The 17537-nt window shown below is 46.7% G+C and overlaps 1 protein-coding gene across 1 annotated transcript in view; it reads right to left on the reverse strand.

Moving 5' to 3' along the window:
- Positions 1 to 17537, reverse strand: part of USP2 (ubiquitin specific peptidase 2) — a 70315-nt gene that overhangs the window by 41849 nt on the left and 10929 nt on the right. Inside the window, 3 exon segments of the mRNA XM_030221301.1 lie at positions 16712 to 16847; positions 16849 to 16952; positions 16955 to 17454. Of these exon segments, the coding sequence (XP_030077161.1) occupies positions 16712 to 16847; positions 16849 to 16952; positions 16955 to 17413 (699 nt within the window). The 5' untranslated portion in view covers positions 17414 to 17454.

The raw sequence follows: 17537 nt of genomic DNA on the forward strand, positions 1-17537 counted from the left end.
TTACAGGGCCGTTAGGATTCTGTGCTAAGTAAAGGAGGAATCCTATTCATTCATACATAGCCTTTATAAGCCAGAGAATATCAGTTCATGAGAACAGGCAAGAATTATCTTGTAATAACTCTCTTCCCTATTTCCAAAACTCACACATGTACCTAATCCCAAAAGTAAATCTTGTTCCCTCCCCCAAACAATCCTTGCTCCTCAACAAATGTATACAAGCCCCTTCACACACACATCATGCACACATATGCTTTCTCTCCACCACTATCCCACGCACATTGAAAAAAGCAGAGACTAGTATATAGTTTAAGCAAAATTCTGCTCTTGACCCTATGCTATAAAAGGTAACAACTGCATTGCTGATAAGAAGTAGTAGATAAGATGAATGCTTGCCACAGCTTTTCCACTGTGTACATTTCTCTGATCTGGATTCAGCCCTGGCGGCTGCACCTCCTGATATCAGCAAAAGAACTGGAGGGGTACAAATTAATTAATGCATGAGAATACATATTTTGATCACAGTGTCTTCTGGGACTTTTACAACATCAGTTTTCCAGAGAAGGGTGCCCAGTCTGTGTGAGATGGCACAGTGCCCTTTCACCTGGGTCTCTTAAAGTGTGAACTTTCTCACAGCAGTGCCCAGCTCCACCCCTAACCCCTCCATTCATCTCCACCATCTTCACCTTTCCCTGCATATGTCCTTTCTTCTCCCATCCCCAACTCCAGTATCTGTTCTTCTCTTCCTTCCCCCACAACAGCTCCTGCAAAAGCCCTCAGCACCCTCCTCTCACCCCCAGTCCACATTTGTCCCCTAGTCAGCCTCCAAGCCCCCTTTGCCTAAGTCCAGCATTAGATCCATTCACCAACCCATATCCCCAGTCCTTGTGCTATTTCTGATGCCCCAACATCACACCCTTCTCAAAGCCCGATCATCAGCCCCCTTCTGCCACTTGTCCCCAGCATCAGACCCCTTCTTGCCACCTACCCCCCAGCATCAGACCTCTTCTGCCATCCCTACCACCTGCCATAATAAGCCCCATTTTACCATCCTCAGCCTCACATCAGCCCCCAGCCCCTACATCAGACTAATGTGCAGGCCCCAAACCTTTTCTCCCTTGTCGGCCCCAAGCCCTCCCAGTACTAGCACCTTTAAATCCCATGCACAGCGACAGGAGCTTGTCCTTCTACTGCTGCTGATCTGCTATCCTTGGCAGGCTCTGGCTGCCGGCATCACGTGCTTGATAAAATCAGGTAACTACTTCCAATTTCTTTTGAGAAACAAGTAGTAGTTAGTTACTCTCCGATTTTAGGAAGCATGTAGTGCCGGCAGCCAGAGTTGGCCAAGGATAAGCAGAGTGTTGGCAGTGGAAAGACAAGCTCTGGAAATGGCCGGCCCAAGGATATTTGATACCCTAGGCAAATGTTTAGATGTGCACCCCCAACCCCCCAATCAATGGATGGCTCAAGGCCCACCTCCCTCATTTCCAGCATCTCTGCTTCCTTTCCCTAATATTCCATAATCCAGCAGTACTTCCCTCTATCCCCCCATGGTGGCCAGCATTTCTTTTCTTTCCTAATTTCATTACTCCCCACAATGGTCTCCAGCATCTCTCTCCTTCCTTGTCTCCCTCTCCCCCAAGGTCTCTCGCATCTCTCTCCTTCCCCACCTCTCTTTCCCCCATGTTCTCTAGCATTTCTCCCCTTCCCTCCCTCCCCTCCATGGTTTCTAGCATCTCTCTCCTTTCCCACCTCACTCCCCCCCATGGTCTCCAGCATCTCTTTCCTAGCTTACCTTTCCCCCCCCCACCCCCACGGCATTGTCTCTAGCATCTCTCTCTTTCTCTATCTTCCCTCCCTCCTCATGATCTCTAGCATCTCTCTCCTTCCCTCCCCCCTCTGTTCTCCTCCCCCTGGTCTCTAGACTCTCTCTTCTTTACTGCCTCCCTCCCCCCTTCCTTGGTTTCCACCAGTTCTCTCCTCCTGTTCCAATGCCTACATACATTTTGCAGCTTTTGCTCCACATCTTCCCAACCAAAGAGTTCAGCAGGGTCAGTGCTCACAGAAACATATGCCAAACTGAATTATTATTACAGTGACTCACACAGAGACAGAGAACTCCCTTTAATAAGTACACTTATAACCTTCTGAAAACCCTAGAGGGTGAGACAGTCCATCAGGGTGCACCAAGATAAGGAAGTACAAGGGAAGAGGGACATAGCTGTAAAGCTCTTTTGGAGTAAGAATTCATATAACTGAAGACTGGAACAGACAATCTTCCCATGCATAAAGGAGAAGAGAGTGTACAGGTGGCAAAAACTGCTGATATAATAGACAAAAGAAAGAAAATGAGAAACCAGCATCTTTCATACATACACAAAGGGAGGAGCATTTAAATGTAAAAAGCATTTCTCATTCTCTTCAAATACCATTAAAGATTTAAATTACATTTTGGGCTGACAGGAGGTCAGGTGTGCTCTCCTAAGGACCAAATGCAATACTATAGAGGTGGACCCTCACCAGTTTCCTCTTCATCACAGCCAAAGTGCACTTGTACCCAAGTATTTTCCACACCCGCTTACCATTACCCAGTACACTCATACCAGGGTATTCCCCACACCTACTCACCATTACCCAGTATATTTGTACCCAGGTATTCCACACACCTGCTTATCATTATCCGGTACACTTGTACCCGGGTATTCCCCACACCTGCTTACCGTTACCCAGTACACTCGTACACAGGTTTTCTCCTACGCCTGCTTACCATTACTATGCCTCATGCCCTCCTATCCCTATGCATAGCTCAGGCCCCCATCTACCATATCCTGCTGCATGCAAACCGGTACCTCTTACCTTTGTCTTATTAAGCAGAAACCCGACAAAAGTGGAGACCAGCACAGACCCCGACTCTGGATCTTTCAGTTGCACTTGCTTATTCAAGATGGGCAGCTGGGGGGCAGGAAGAGCCTTGGGCAGAGTGACTTTGTATAAATTTCGCATTCTGGAGAAACTGAGGCAGGCGAGGACTTCCCCACTAAAAAGCAATCTGGAAATGTATTGCGGGAGTAGCTACCCGTAAGCTGTCCTGTCGGATCCTTCTTTCCTCACAGCTCTCTTCTCTCTCTTTTAGCTGCTTGCTTTCACACTCATTCAATTGCTGCTGAACTTCTAGGAAGGTGAGAGCTGTTTCTTTAAATCAGAAGACACTGTGCTGATGTTGCCGGGAGATCCTTTGGCATACAGATGACAGGGCTGGCAGGGACTTGTGGCTTTGAGGTGAGAGGAAGGTCTGGAGCAGCTCAGTCTCTGCCTCCTCTGGCAGGGTAGCAGCAGGCTCTTTCCCAGCTCTTGCTCCAGAAAGTGTCAGAGCAGATGCGGACACCGCAGGACACTCTTGACTGGAGACAGAGGTCAGCCAGGTGGGAGGAGGAAGAGGAGGGAAAAGAGAGGAAAAGGATCTGCCAGACACCCTTTTCTGTACCTCCCCCGCCAAGGACAGGGGTAAGCCAGGGAGGCCCAAGAACTACAAACTGCCAGAGCCACACCCATTCACCTTCCTCCAATGAGAAAGAGCTGCCATATGTCGGCTCATTCCTGCACCCTGAAGCTGGCAGTGGGAGGATTCTCACAGGCGGCAGACTGCACACTGGGCCAGGATTAAGGCCCAAGCCAACATTATTTCCTTTTTAACTTATTGGTGATTTTTTAAAACCACCTTTATGAAGGAAGTCACTCAACTCAGTGTACAACAGGTACAGCTTGACATAAACAACTTAACAATTTTGTTAACAGCATTAACATAGTGAAATGACCAAATGTAAGCATAAAATTCAACCACTGAGGTAAAGTTGGAGATAGGAACTTTTTGTGCCACATTTAGGCTGCAAATAAAGAGAGCCTATCGAAACATCCCGTCGCTGCTACTTACTTACTGCGTGACCAACACCAATGCACTCAGGTTTCCTTATGCTAAAGCATGGATGAGAAGAACCGTCTTTAAACTTTCTTCTGGCACAGTGACTGACAGCTTGCTGTACATACAATACGATCAACTTTCTCTAAGGTCCTCAATCTATTTCCAGGAGGTTAGAAAACTCCTCCTGGAGTGTCAGTGGGATAATAGCAGGGATCCTGGGCCCTTCAGAAATAGAGCCTGTGTTTTCCAGCATAGCTGATCTTGCTGTGGCAAGTTCTTACACTGAAACATGGAACCCTCATAAGCCAGAAATGCAGACATCTGGAGGAGGAGAAGCCATGATGCAAGTGGGTACTACTACTACTACTATTTAACATTTCTAAAGCGCTACCAGGGTTACGCAGCGCTGTACAATCTAACAAAGAAGGACAGTCCCTGCTCAAAGGAGCTTACAATCTAAAGGACAAAAAAGTGCAGTCAATCAAATTGGGGGCAGTCTAGATTTCCTGGACAGAGGTACAATGATTAGGTGCCGAAAGCAACATTGAAGAGGTGGGCTTTGAGCAAGGATTTGAAGATGGGCAGGGAGGGGGCTTGGCGTATGGGCTCAGGGAGCTTATTCCAAGCATAGGGTGAGGCGAGGCAGAAGGGGCGGAGCCTGGAGTTGGCGGTGGTGGAGAAGGGTACTGAGAGGAGGGATTTGTCCTGTGAGCGGAGGTTACGGGTAGGAGCGTAAGGGGAGATGAGGGTAGAGAGGTAATGAGGGGCTGCAGATTGAGTGCATTTGTAGGTTAGTAGGAGAAGCTTGAACTGTATGCGGTACCTGATCGGAAGCCAGTGAAGTGACTTGAGGAGAGGGGTGATATGAGCATATCGGTCTAGGCGGAAGATAAGACGGGCAGCAGAGTTCTGAACGGACTGAAGGGGGGTACTCATCTTAGGCGGTGGATAGAGATGAATGAACCTCGGGTGGCCAAGTGTAACCCATTCCAAGCAGCTGCTAAAGCTGTAGGAACCTGGGGTGGTCAGGTGAGACTGATCCAATGTGCCAGCAGACGTTTCCAGGGCTGCTGTAGGCCTTGAACAGACAGGCAAAACAAAACAAAAAAAAAAAAACAACAAGAACACCGGTGTTTTCAAAGTTTTAGTTTTCCACTGTAATTACCCGATATCGCTATTTATTTTTACGGTGTTTTTCATTACATGTTTGGCTGTTTTGACAACTACACAAGTTGATTGATTAATTCGTCCCTAAGACTCCCGAGGTAGGCACCTTCTGCACCGAAATGTAGGGCTGCGTCGAGTCATTCTTAGGGCCTTTGTACAGTGTTTAATTTTCAATAAATATCCCAGGGTTGGGACCTCACTTGTTGCTCCCCCCCCTTTTTTTTTTTTTTTGCTTTGTGTCATTTTTTCAAAAGGGGCCTCTTCTGCTTTCTTTTCTGGTCTTGAACCGACAGGCACCAGATTGAACCTGTAATGGCTCCTCACTACCTCTCCACCCTCATCTCCCCCTATGTTCCCGCCCGTAACCTCCGCTCACAGGACAAGGCCCTTCTCTCAGTACCCTTCTCCACCACTGCCAACTCCAGACTCCGCCCATTCTGCCTTGCCTCACCCCATGCCTGGAACAATCTTCCTTTACCCATACGCCATGCCCCCTCCCTACCCATCTTCAAATCTCTGCTTAAAACTCACCTCTTCAATGCTGCCTTCGGCGCCTAACCACTCGAGATATATAAAATACCCCAATCTATCCACCCTATCAGACTAACTGTTCACTCGTCCTCTAGATTGTTCACTTGTCTTTAGATTGTTTGCTTGTCTTTTAGATTGTAAGCTCTTTGAGCAGGGACTGTCCTTCTATGTTTAAATTGTACAGCGCTGCGTAACCCTAGTAGCGCTTTAGAAATGCTAGTTAGTAGTAGTTAGTAGTAGTAATAGCCCAGCACTGATTTCTCCCAGATCACTCTAGTTCCTTCACCATTTAATATGCCTCATGTTTTATAAAGGAGTAAGGGGAGAAGACCCTGGTCATGGGGGGGGGGGGGGGGGGGGCTGTGCCCAAGTGTTCCCAAGCCAAGGTGGGAGAGAAAATAGGAATTGGGACACAAGAGACAAGGGGCATATGAGTGAGATTTTGAGAGGGAGAGAGATGGGGGAAATATGAAAGCAAAAAAGGTGGGAAAGTGAGAATAAAAAAGTAACTAAAACATTTACCGTAATATTGATAACATATAGAAACGCATGAAGGATAAACAAAGAAAAAATAAAGGAGTTAGGAGAAAGGAACAAGAAAGAATCATAAAAGAAAAATGACATAAAAGAACAGCAAGAGGGAGAATAAAAAGTTTTCCTGAAGTCTCTTGTTTGTCTTGCATATGTGTCTTAAACTCCAGAGCAGGACTTTCTCACATAGATCTGTACTGTGCTGTGTCTCTTGCAGCACTATAGAAATGACTAAAGAGGGAAGTTATCAATGTGGGCTCCCGTTAAGATGTGTTATTTTACTTTTAATTCCAGTTATTAGTAACTAGATCTCAATGAATAAAATGGCACTTGAGCTAAAAAGCCCGAGTTAGTGGTAAAAAAAAAAATGGTGGTGGGGGCAGACTCTGACTCACAATCGACCGCAACCTTACCCTTGAGAGCCAAGTAAACTCCGTAATAAAGAAAATGTTCTACTTAATTTGGAAACTTAAACGATTAAAGCCTTTCTTCCCAACAGAAATTTTTCGAAACCTAATACAATCTATGGTCCTAAGCCGTGCAGATTACGCGGGATGCAAAGAACAACTCACAAAAAAAAACTCCAGACCTCCCAAAACACAGCAGCCAGGCTGATATTTGGTAAAACATGATTCAAAAGGGCCAAACCCCTCTGAGAAAAGCTGCACTGGCTCCCAATCAAAGAAAGGATCATCTTCAAAATCTGCACTCTAGTCCACAAAATTATCTACGGCGTAGTCCCAGGACAAATGACAGACCTCATAGATCTACCAACCAGAAACAGAATCGGATTATCACGATCGTACCTAAACCTACATTACCCAAATTGTAAAGGACTTAAATACAAAACAACTTACGCATCCTGTTTCTCCTACATAAGCGCACAATTATGGAACAGACTTCCAAAAGCTGTGAAAACAATCCATGACCGTCTAAATTTCAGGAAATCACTAAAAACCAACCTCTTCAAAAAGGCTTACCCCACCCATCCACTGTAAATCCCCACACCCAGCAACACAGTACAACCAATGATCGTACTGGACAATATACAATCTACATTCCCTTCGACCCTCATGGTGCCTGATACACACCTACCTCATTAGACCACAATCAGGCTCATTTTCAAAGCACTTAGCCTCCCAAAGTTCCATAGAAACCTATGGAACTTAGCCTCCCAAAGTGCTTTGAAAATATGCCTCAATATAACCTGCATTTGTTATCAACCGAATTGGCGAACACCGTTACGGTACTATGTAAGCCACATTGAGCCCGCAAAGAGATGGGAAAATGTGGGGTACAAATGTAATAAATAAATAAAATAGGCAGCAGGCTCAATCCGTATAGGTGCCGTTTCATTCAAAATCCGTTTGGGGGAGCAGCTGCTCCCCTTGCATCCCCCTCTAGCTAAACCTCTGGGTAAAATAACACTGCTTAATGGTAGCCCATGTTGATACCTACAACCCTAAGAGTAGTAAGAGGACAATAAAAGACCGAGGCAGAGAAATATTTGGAAATGGATCTTTTTGTTGAATATGATTAAAGTGTAGGGACGGGTAATCCACCTAGGTGGATGAACAACAAAATCCCACTCCTGCTTTTTTGATTAAAGTGTAACATTACAGGACTAGTGTGCAGAGTGAAGGTACAGAGAGTTAGCTGTGTACTGCAACTGGGTGAGGAAGGAGTTTGTTTAGTTTTGGGGCTCCACTGAGCTTCAGGTTTAGTATATTTATTTGTTACATTTGTATCCCACATTTTCCCACCTATTTGTAGGCTCAATGTGGCTTACATAGTACCGGAGAGGCGTTTGCAGACTCCGGTGTGAACAAATACAAAGTGATGTTGTGGTAAGATAAAGTTCATGTGGCACAGCCACACTAGGGAATCGTAGGACGGAGGAGTTGTGTTGTGTCCATTACGTGCTTTAGTTTGGTTGTGTTGCAGAGATCAGGCATTAAAGTTGGATCGGTAGGGTATGCCTTTTTAAACAGGTTGTTTTTTAGTGATTTCCGGAAGTTTAGGTGGTCGTACGTCATTTTCAAGGCTTTTGGCAATGCGTTCCATAGTTGTGTGCTTATGTAGGAAAAACTGGATGCGTAAGCTGATTTGTATTTAAGTCCTTTGCAGCTTGGGTAGTGCAGATTTAGATAGGTTCGTGTTGATTCGGATGTGTTTCCAATTGGTAAGTCGATCAAGTCTGTCATGTATCTCGGGGCTTCACCATAGATGATTTTGTGAACCATTGTGCAGATTTTGAAGGCGATATGCAATGTAACACCAAAGTCCCAGAGACAGGGTACATATGAAAAACTGAGGGGTAGATATTCAAAGGGGTTTAAACAGATAGAAAAGGCTCCTGCCTGTTTAAACCCCGATCAGCAGGCCAGGAGGGAAGCGCCACTGTATAGATAGTGCTGGGGTGGAGGCAGCAGATATGCAGTGCCAGTGCCCACATACCCAACTGGGCAGACAGGACTGTACACACAGCAGCCCTGTCTTTGGCCGGTTAAATATGTGGGTTCCAGGCTGCAGTTAAGTGTTTTATCCTCATTGTGTTTGCTTGGGTTTTGTCTGTCATGTTTTAATTGAGTTCCGTGTACAACTGTCTTTGACTGGATTAGTGGAATATGAGCATGTTAACAAAATAAATAAAATAGTGGTAAGCTCTGAGAAAATAGAAAGTTGGCAATCCTGGGAGAGGGTGAAACGTGGTTGGTACAGGGAGAGGAGACAGAGGAAGGGGTGAGATGAAATGAAGAGAAGTAAAAATATGATGGGGGGTGGGGAGCTGGGAGAGATGTATTATGGGAGATTCACCAAGGCTTGTTTTTTTTATGTCTATGGGGAAAAATGTTTAGTGAAGCAGACCTAAATTATCCTGTCAAGGTTATACAAAAAAACAATTATGGACTCAAGATTCAGGTATGGCTCCCTTGCGCAGGCCCCTCAACTCCTCTCCCCAATTGGTTTATCCATTCCATTAATTATAGTAACATAGTGGATTATTGGACATAAAGCCTGAAATGGCCCATCCAGTAGGCCCAGTAAGGTGGCAAGGATGAAACTGCCATTTTGTATAGATTGTCCTTGAAGTCTGATTACAAACCCAGCGCTACCATCCCTAGACCACACACAAGGTTGTGCTGCAGGATTTTGCCCTCTTTTTGCCCCACCTCACGCTTTACTTCTTCCTAGTGCCTTCTCCCTGCCCCCCCTCAGGTGAAGATCCCAGGCCCCTCTCTTCGCTCCAGGCACAGATTCTGGTCTCTCTCTCTCTCTCTCCAAGGTACAAACATGGACCCTCTTTTTCCCCAAGACACAGATCTGGATTTTCTCCCTACTCTACTAAACATAAACCTCAGTCACTTTATCCTCTTTCTACACTGCCCCAGAAGTGGAGGAGTAGCCTAGCTTGTGGCACCGGATAAGTCACTTAATCCTCCATTGCCTCAGGTACAAAAAAACCTGTGAGCCTATTAGGGAGAAAGAAAATATTTGTATATAATATATAATCCGCCTTGTTTGCACCACAAGGCATTACTCATACAAGTCAGTGGGTCTCATATTGATCTCAATCCCTCTTTCTCTCTCCACCCTTTCAGATACAGACTTTCTCCTCACTGCAGACCCTAGCCCTTGAACCTAGGCCCTCTCTGCTCCTTTCTTTGGTCCCTTTCTCAGAATGGGGCAGAAAGAGGCTTATCAAGCAGAAAGGAAGAGGCTGTAATGCCCCGGTAGAGGTTGTTGCTTTGGCTTCACTTGGGAGTACTGTGTTTAGTTCTGGAGCCCATCTCCCTAAGGATATAAAGAGGACGGAGTCAGAGTAAAGTGGCCAAAATGCTAAGAGGTCTCCATCAGAGACATATGACACATGACTGGAGGTCTAAACTACGCATACCCTAGAGGAGGAACAGAGGAGATAATGATTCAGACCTTTAAATACTCGAAAGGTATTACTGAACAAATGAGCTTTTCAGAACGAGGGGAAGCTCTAGAACTAGAGGGCAGTTTTCGTGCTGGATGCTACCATTATGTCATTAATTTTCATACTTTACCCTTTAAACAAAATACTATCAAAGTCTTAGGGAATGGCACCTTAGTGTCACCTTCTTGTGCATATTGATCCAAAGTAAGTACAAAGGTTTTCTCGGGAACCTTCATGCAATACCATAATTTATTCTTCTTTACTATATATGTACGCACATGGTATATATATATATATATATATATATATATATATATACCATGATCTGTTCCATATATGCTATGTTCCATGTATGTTACCATGTATGTAAGCACCTTAACGCAATAACATTTGTAATTCTGTTACCCGGAAATGGCAACCGCCATTACGGCAAATGTAAGCCACATTGAGCCTGCAAATTGGTGGGAAAATGTGGGATACAAATGCTACAAATAATAAATAAAAATAAATAAATAAATGTAACAGTAAGACACTCAGTGAAGGTGTCCGCAGAGATCCAGTTCTCATTGGTAAGGGTGCTCCAGGACTTCTGAGGGTAGATTTCTTGACCTTCCTACTAGGAAGGAAATGAGGCAGCAGCTAGTTTAATAATCAGTATTTCTTTCATCTGTTCTTCTCCCTCCTCCTACCCACCTGGCTGGACCTCATTTTACAGGCCCCCCTAGCCTGAGCTATCAGCTGCTTAGTCCTAGACTCCCTTGTGCTGAAGACATACCCTGCAGGCACACACCTCACCTCCTTCTGCGAGGACAGAGACATTGGCAAGAGTCACAGCAGTAAACACAAGAGTCACATGAAAGATATCCAAGCCAGTTCTGAGAAGTACAGTAGCACATGAGCTGTGTACTATGTGTTCCATAGCAAGGGGAGAGTCATCCTGAGCAAACCAGATCCTGGCACCTGAGCAGTCAGCATCAGCGACAGAACAAATGGTAAATCTATGTGACTCTATACATCTGAGATTTACAACCCCAGCTCCATCCAATTCTAGACACACAAAATCCCAGGGAAGAGTATGTACCAGTTCTTGCTGACTTACTGGGTTCGAATACACACTGTATTTGAAATGCACATGGGTTTACATGTAGTGGATATGTGCATGTACATATGAGGCATGTTTTATGTATGTTTTAATTTGGAATCTCTTTATCAGAACAATAAAGCAAATTACAACTTGATTCTTGAAACCACAAACATCTGCATTGTTTCCATGGTTTATGACTAAACATTCCAGGTTCTTTCAGAAAGTTTTTCTGCCTTTCCCCTTCATCCCCCTCCCCCAATTCATCCCCTATCATCTTCTTTCTCTCTAGTGGACCTTTGATTCTTACGATCCACCAGGCAACTTCATCTCCTCCCTCTCCTATTTTAACGCCTCCCTCTCCCCTACCCAGCCATCAGAAACCAGGACCGTTCTCACCATCCAGTCACTCCAATTATAGTACAGTTTAATTTTATATGTTTATGTTTAAAGTTTATTTTAATCGTTTATAAACTGCAATGATCACCTTTGCTGGGCATGTGGTATGAAAAGATGCAAGTATACAGGTTGTGTGAGTGAACTTTTGGTGCTATGTACCAGGGGCCAGACTTTGTGGTAGGAGGGGGCCAGATCCCGAGGTGGGGGGGCACATTTTGGTCTGCCCCCGCTGCCCTGCTGCCATCACCGCCCCCCTCCACACTGCCACAATTAATACCTTGGCTGGCAGGGGTCTCCAACCCCCGCCAGCTGAAGCCTTCATTTAGACCCATTCTCGGCACCGCTTCGTTGCCTTGCCTCCCTGCTCGCTCTTCCCTCACGTCTGACACGCTCCTTTTTGTGAAATTGAGGGGAAGAGTGAGCAGAGCAGGCAACATGGTGGCACCAAGACTGGCGCTGGATGAATGCTTCAGCTGGCGGGGGTTGGGGAACCCCGCCAGCAAAACCAGAGGCCCAGAAGAAACTTGGGGGGGGGGGGGGGGGCCAGGCCCCCATAGCCCCACGTAGCTACGCCACTGCTATGAACATATACACTGGGGCAAGATTCAGTAAATGGCACTCAAAAATCGGCGCTCAATGTTGATAGAACAGCACTGAGTGTTGATTTCAGTGCCCAAATTTGGGTGCCAGGACTTACGTCTGCTGAAACCAAGTGTAATTCCCAGCGCCCAATACTGGGCACATGTCCAGTATTCTATAATATGGTTTCTCAAGTCGGGTCCTGGAGTACCCCTTGCCAGTCTGGTTTTTCAGGATATCCACAATAAAGATGCATAAACTTGATTTGCATACATTGCCTCCATTATATGCACATTCATTTGTATATTTATTTATTTGTAGCATTTGTATCCCACATTTTCCCACCAATTTGCAGGCTCAATGTGGCTTACATTTGCCGTAATGGCGGTTGCCTTGCAGACCATCGCCATTTCCGGGTAACAGAGTTACAAATAGTATTGCATTAAGGTGCATACATACTTGGTACTAAACATGTAACATAACATAGTTAGAATAGATCGAGTTGTATATGTACATCCTGTGCATACATATATGGTAAAGAATAATACATGATGGTATTGCTTGAAGGTTCCTAACTAGTGAATTGGATTGTAACGTACATTGGGGTCTTCGACTATATAGAGTCCCTATTCAGCATACGGTTTAAAGTGGTATTGCTTAGTCATTAATTTCAGAGAGTTAATCAGTCATGTGATAAAAGTTCGGCTTTGTATATATCGTGTATGGTGTTGTTTTTTTAGTATATGACCAGAATCAGGAAATACTGTTGTAAAACACTGCATGCACATAGGAACGCCCCTAACCCACCCATACACCTCCCATAGCCATGCTCCCTTTAGGACGTCATTTCCTCTTTCCGCGAGGGCGGGACTCTGAGGAAACGAACTCGAAGGGAAGGCTAGAGACGGGCAGGGCTTTCAATAACGCGGCCGCTTCGACGGAGGTAATCAGGAGAGCGAGGAGAATCGCTGGGTGGCTGGAGGGGGGGCAGGGGAGAAAGGAGAATCGTTGGTTGGCTGGAGGGGGGGCAGGGGAGAGAGGGAGAATCACTGGGTGGCTGGAGGGGAGCAGGGGAGAGAGGAGAATCACTGGGTTGCTGGAGGGGGGGCACAGGAGAGAGGAGAATCGCTGGGTGGCTGGAGGGGGCAGGGAAGAGAGGAGATTGCTGGGTGGCTGGAGGGGGGCAGGGGAGAGAGGAGAATCGCTGGCTGGCTGGAGGGGGGGGCAGGGGAGAGAGGAGAATCACACACACTCTCTCTCTCACAGACACACTCGCACCCAGTCTCACACTCTGTCACACACACACACTCGCACATTCACTCTCTCTCACACAGTCACTCTCACACACACTCTCTCAAACATACACACTCCGAGGAAAACCTTGCAAACGCCCGTTTCATTTGTGTCAGAAACAGGCCTTTTTTACTAGTATATATATATATATATATATATATACTTTATTTTATGTAATCAGAACGACTTGTCAGCTCTACTTTTGTTATATTGTGAGAGCCACATTGAACTTGAATCCTGTTTTAGATAATGTGGATATAAATGTCATAAATAAATATAAATAATTGGCTCCTTAGCCAGTTTAATTGGGGCGCACATCTCGGATCGGCACCCACATATTTGGGGGCTATAGATCTGGGAGTGGGTGTGTACGTATCAGGAGTATACTGGATGCGTTGTTTGTAAACGTATGGGAGGAAGTATATACAGAAAGTGGGACACAGCAGGGCACCCCTCTGGAACCAGCCTTGATTTTCAGGAAGTTCTAAATCAGGATCATCAGAGGAGTTTCTCTGGGGCACACAAAGAAATGAACCAAAGCAGAAAATACTTTAGTTCAGGCTTCTAAGCTTCAAGGGGAAGAATTAATTGAACTGCCAGTACTAAGAGCTGCTCCTGGAATCAACAAGTAGGAGAAAGTCTCTTGAACAAAGAATGGGGCTGCCGCTGCACTTTTTCTTTCTATTCTCTTTGAGCAGACACAGTGATGGTGTGGGGGAGGGGAAGAAAGGAGGAGGAGGAGGGCGGTGGCATGTGCAGAGAGCACTGCAGAATGAGAGATCCCCTCTGCTGCTTACGGGGCTGACATAGGGGACAGTGGAAACCCAGGCCAAAGTTTCGGCCTGCCTTTCAGACATCGCTGCCTGGATGTCCAACCGGCATCTGAAACTGACATGGCAAAGACTGAGGCTCCTTGTCTTTCCACCCAAACCCTCTTCTCCTCTTCCCCCACTTTCCGTCTCTGTTGACAACGCCCTCATCCTCCCCGTCTCTTCAGCCCGCAATCTCGGAGTCATTTCGACTCCTCCCTCTCCTTCTCTGCCCATATCCAGCAGACAGCTAAGACCTGTCACTTCTTCCTCTATAATATTAGCAAAATTCGCCCATTCCCTCTGAACAGACCACCCGAACCCTCGTCCACTCGCTCGTACCTCTCGTCTGACTATTGCAAACCTTCTCCTCACTGGCCTCCCGCTTAGCCACCTATCCCCCCTTCAATCTGTCCAAAATTCCACCGCACGTCCTATCTACCGCATGAACCGATACCCTCATATCACCCCTCTCCTCAAGTCGCTTCACTGCTCCCGATCCGCTACCGTATACAGTTCAAGCTTCTCCTATTGACCTTCAAGTTGCACTCAATCTGCAGCCCCCCATTACCTCTCTACCCTCCTCTCCCCGTGTGTTCCCACCCGTAACCTCCGCTCTCAGGACAATCACTCCTATCTGTACCCTTCTCCACCACCGCTAACTCCAGACTCCGCCCCTTCTGCCTCGCATCACCTTATGCCTGAACAGACTTCCCGAGCCCATACGCCATGCGCCCTCCCTGCCCATTTTCAAGTCCTTACTCAAGCCCATCTCTTCTCCCTTGCTTTTGGTGGCCTAACCACCTTCCCCATTCCACGATACCTACACTGACTACATAGTTGTTACCTTTAGATTGTAAGCTCTCTTGAGCAGGGACTGTCCTTCCCCATGTTTAAACTTGTACAGCGCTGCGTAACCCTGGCAGCGCAATAGAAAATGCTAAGTAGTAGTAGTAGTAGTAGACAACTTCTGCATAGCGAATCATTTATGGCCACAGCCAGCGAATGAATAGGAGTCTGAAAAAGGACAGTGCGGAAACAGTTTTAGCCGGTGTGTTTTTTTCTAGCGAAAAAGGTGCCAGTACTCAAATCCCAGGCTGATGCGCCCCGCCCCCCAGGGTGCAGCGCCCCCCCCCCCCCCCCGGAACAGCGCGACGCCCCCCCCTGGCGAAAGAACTCCCGATTCCCCGGCGAAAGAACCCCCCCAGTGCACGCCGCTGGGAGGGGGGGTGCCGCGCGCCTGCCGGCTCTTCGTTTTCATGCTCCCTCTGCCCCGGAACAGGAAGTAACCTGTTCCGGGGCAAAGGGAGCATGAAAACGAAGAGCCGACAGGCCGCGCGGCACCCCCCCCAGCGGCGTGCACTCGGGGCGGACCGCCCCCACCGCCCCCCCCCTTGGTACGCCACTGCCCAGGCCACCCTTTAGGCATGGGTGATCACTGAAGGACCCATCCCACAATAGCCAGGCCCCCTGCAAACTAGTCACAGAACCTATGACAAGGCAGAATTGGTGTGTAGAGCCTGAGCTCTTTCATTAAAACTTGGGGACGACGGGTCAATTTTAGCAGAAATTGGAAAAGGTGCCGGTGCTCAGTACCCCCTCAAAATAAGCCCTGGTTTAGCAGAAAACAGGAAGACATAATTCCCCCCTCTCCCACTTACATACAAAGAGTAACCCTCATCACATTCAGCTTCTCCATGTGGACAAGTGAGTCGTATGACAACACCTTTCATCATAAATTGGCAACAAGGACACCAAGAGAAATGCTGACATCCAGTACCCAACCTGTTCCTCTAGGGATAAGAACAGTTATATAACATAAAAGCCTTAACCACGCAGGTCTGCTTACAAGTCTACCCACAGCCTACCCAGATGATTTGAAGTTAACCTATTGACTTTATGAGGCTGCTGGAGATGTTAGTGGGATGCCAGGATGCTGCCATGGAACTCAAGTACAGCTTTTAATACCTCAAGAAGTATTACTAGACAGATGAACACATCCTCAAGCACATTTTCTTAACTTCTATTACAAGCATTATAGGCTTGTGGTACTAAGCTCCCTATGGGAGGAAGATAAAGCCATCAGTCTCAGAATGCACTGCAATGAACTGGCTCAACCCACAGTTGCCTAATCCAGCTAAGGCTTTGAACCTGTTATCATTTTCACTCCAGCTCAGAAATAGAAGGAAATTCCTATGTATATTCTTCTCCCCTTGAGAGAGATTAAAACAGCTTTTCCTAGCGCTGCATAACTACTGCTGGTTTTAATTTCTTCCCCAATGGCAAGTACAAGACCTCTCTTGTCATCGAGCAGGTTAGGGGCTGACCTTGTGCAAAAACCCTGCCGATCTGAGACTATAGGCTCAGTGGTATATGAGAAGGGTGATGTATGTCTTTATAGCATTCTGAGACTTTTGGACATGTTGTGCTATAAATGTCCTCTTATCCCATCTCAGGAAGTTGAGACACTCAGTACTCACCAGGCTCTCTTTAGCTGGAGACGCTGTCCGTTTGTCTGTCTTCTCCCAGGAGTAGCTGAAGCGATTACTGGATTTTAAAGCAGGACTGGAGGAGTCCTGGATGGAGCTGCGTGGGAGGCTGTAGCTGTTGCTGCTTTTTCTTACTGTACACCTCATTATAGTCACTCTTGTGTGCGCTCCTGTAAGATCCCTGCAAGCTGTCCAGATCTACTCGACTGCGGTTCAGAAGAGGGCTCCTGGAAGGTGCGGGTAGTAGGAATCGTTGGTGTGGAGACTGGCCATGCTATCAGCAAGGTCCACCTGGCTGGAAGATTTCCCGCCGGCTCATGACACCACCGGGGAGGGACTGGTTTGTAGGTAGCTTGTATGGTAGCTGGAAGACCCTCCATAGCTATAGGGATACGACCCCCCACTCAGGTTGCTGGTTGAGACTTTTGTTCGGCCTAAGCTTTCACTCCGCTTACCAATGTCCACTCGAGGGAGCGATCGCCCCCGGTCTTGCTCGGAGGAGGATGTATAGTAATGGATGAGCTTGGATGTGTTCCCTAAGTAGCTGCTGGTGATGCCAGACTTGTAGCCGAGCTTCTCGCGATCAATATAAGAGGACGTGAGGTTGGAGGTGTATGGGGAGTAACTGCCATAACTGCTCTTGGTGTAGGGTGGATCTGTACAGCGCTTCAACGTAGAGGAGATCTGAGACATACTGCAATCCGGGAGTCAGAGCAAGCCATGAGAAGCATCAGCTACAAAAAAGGAGTCAGAAATCACTATTAGTGTTGGGGAACAAAATGTCGCTAACATACCACAGTGCAGGTTCAGATCAAGG

Source organism: Microcaecilia unicolor, chromosome 12 (assembly GCF_901765095.1).
Source record: "Microcaecilia unicolor chromosome 12, aMicUni1.1, whole genome shotgun sequence".
NCBI lineage: Eukaryota > Metazoa > Chordata > Amphibia > Gymnophiona > Siphonopidae > Microcaecilia > Microcaecilia unicolor.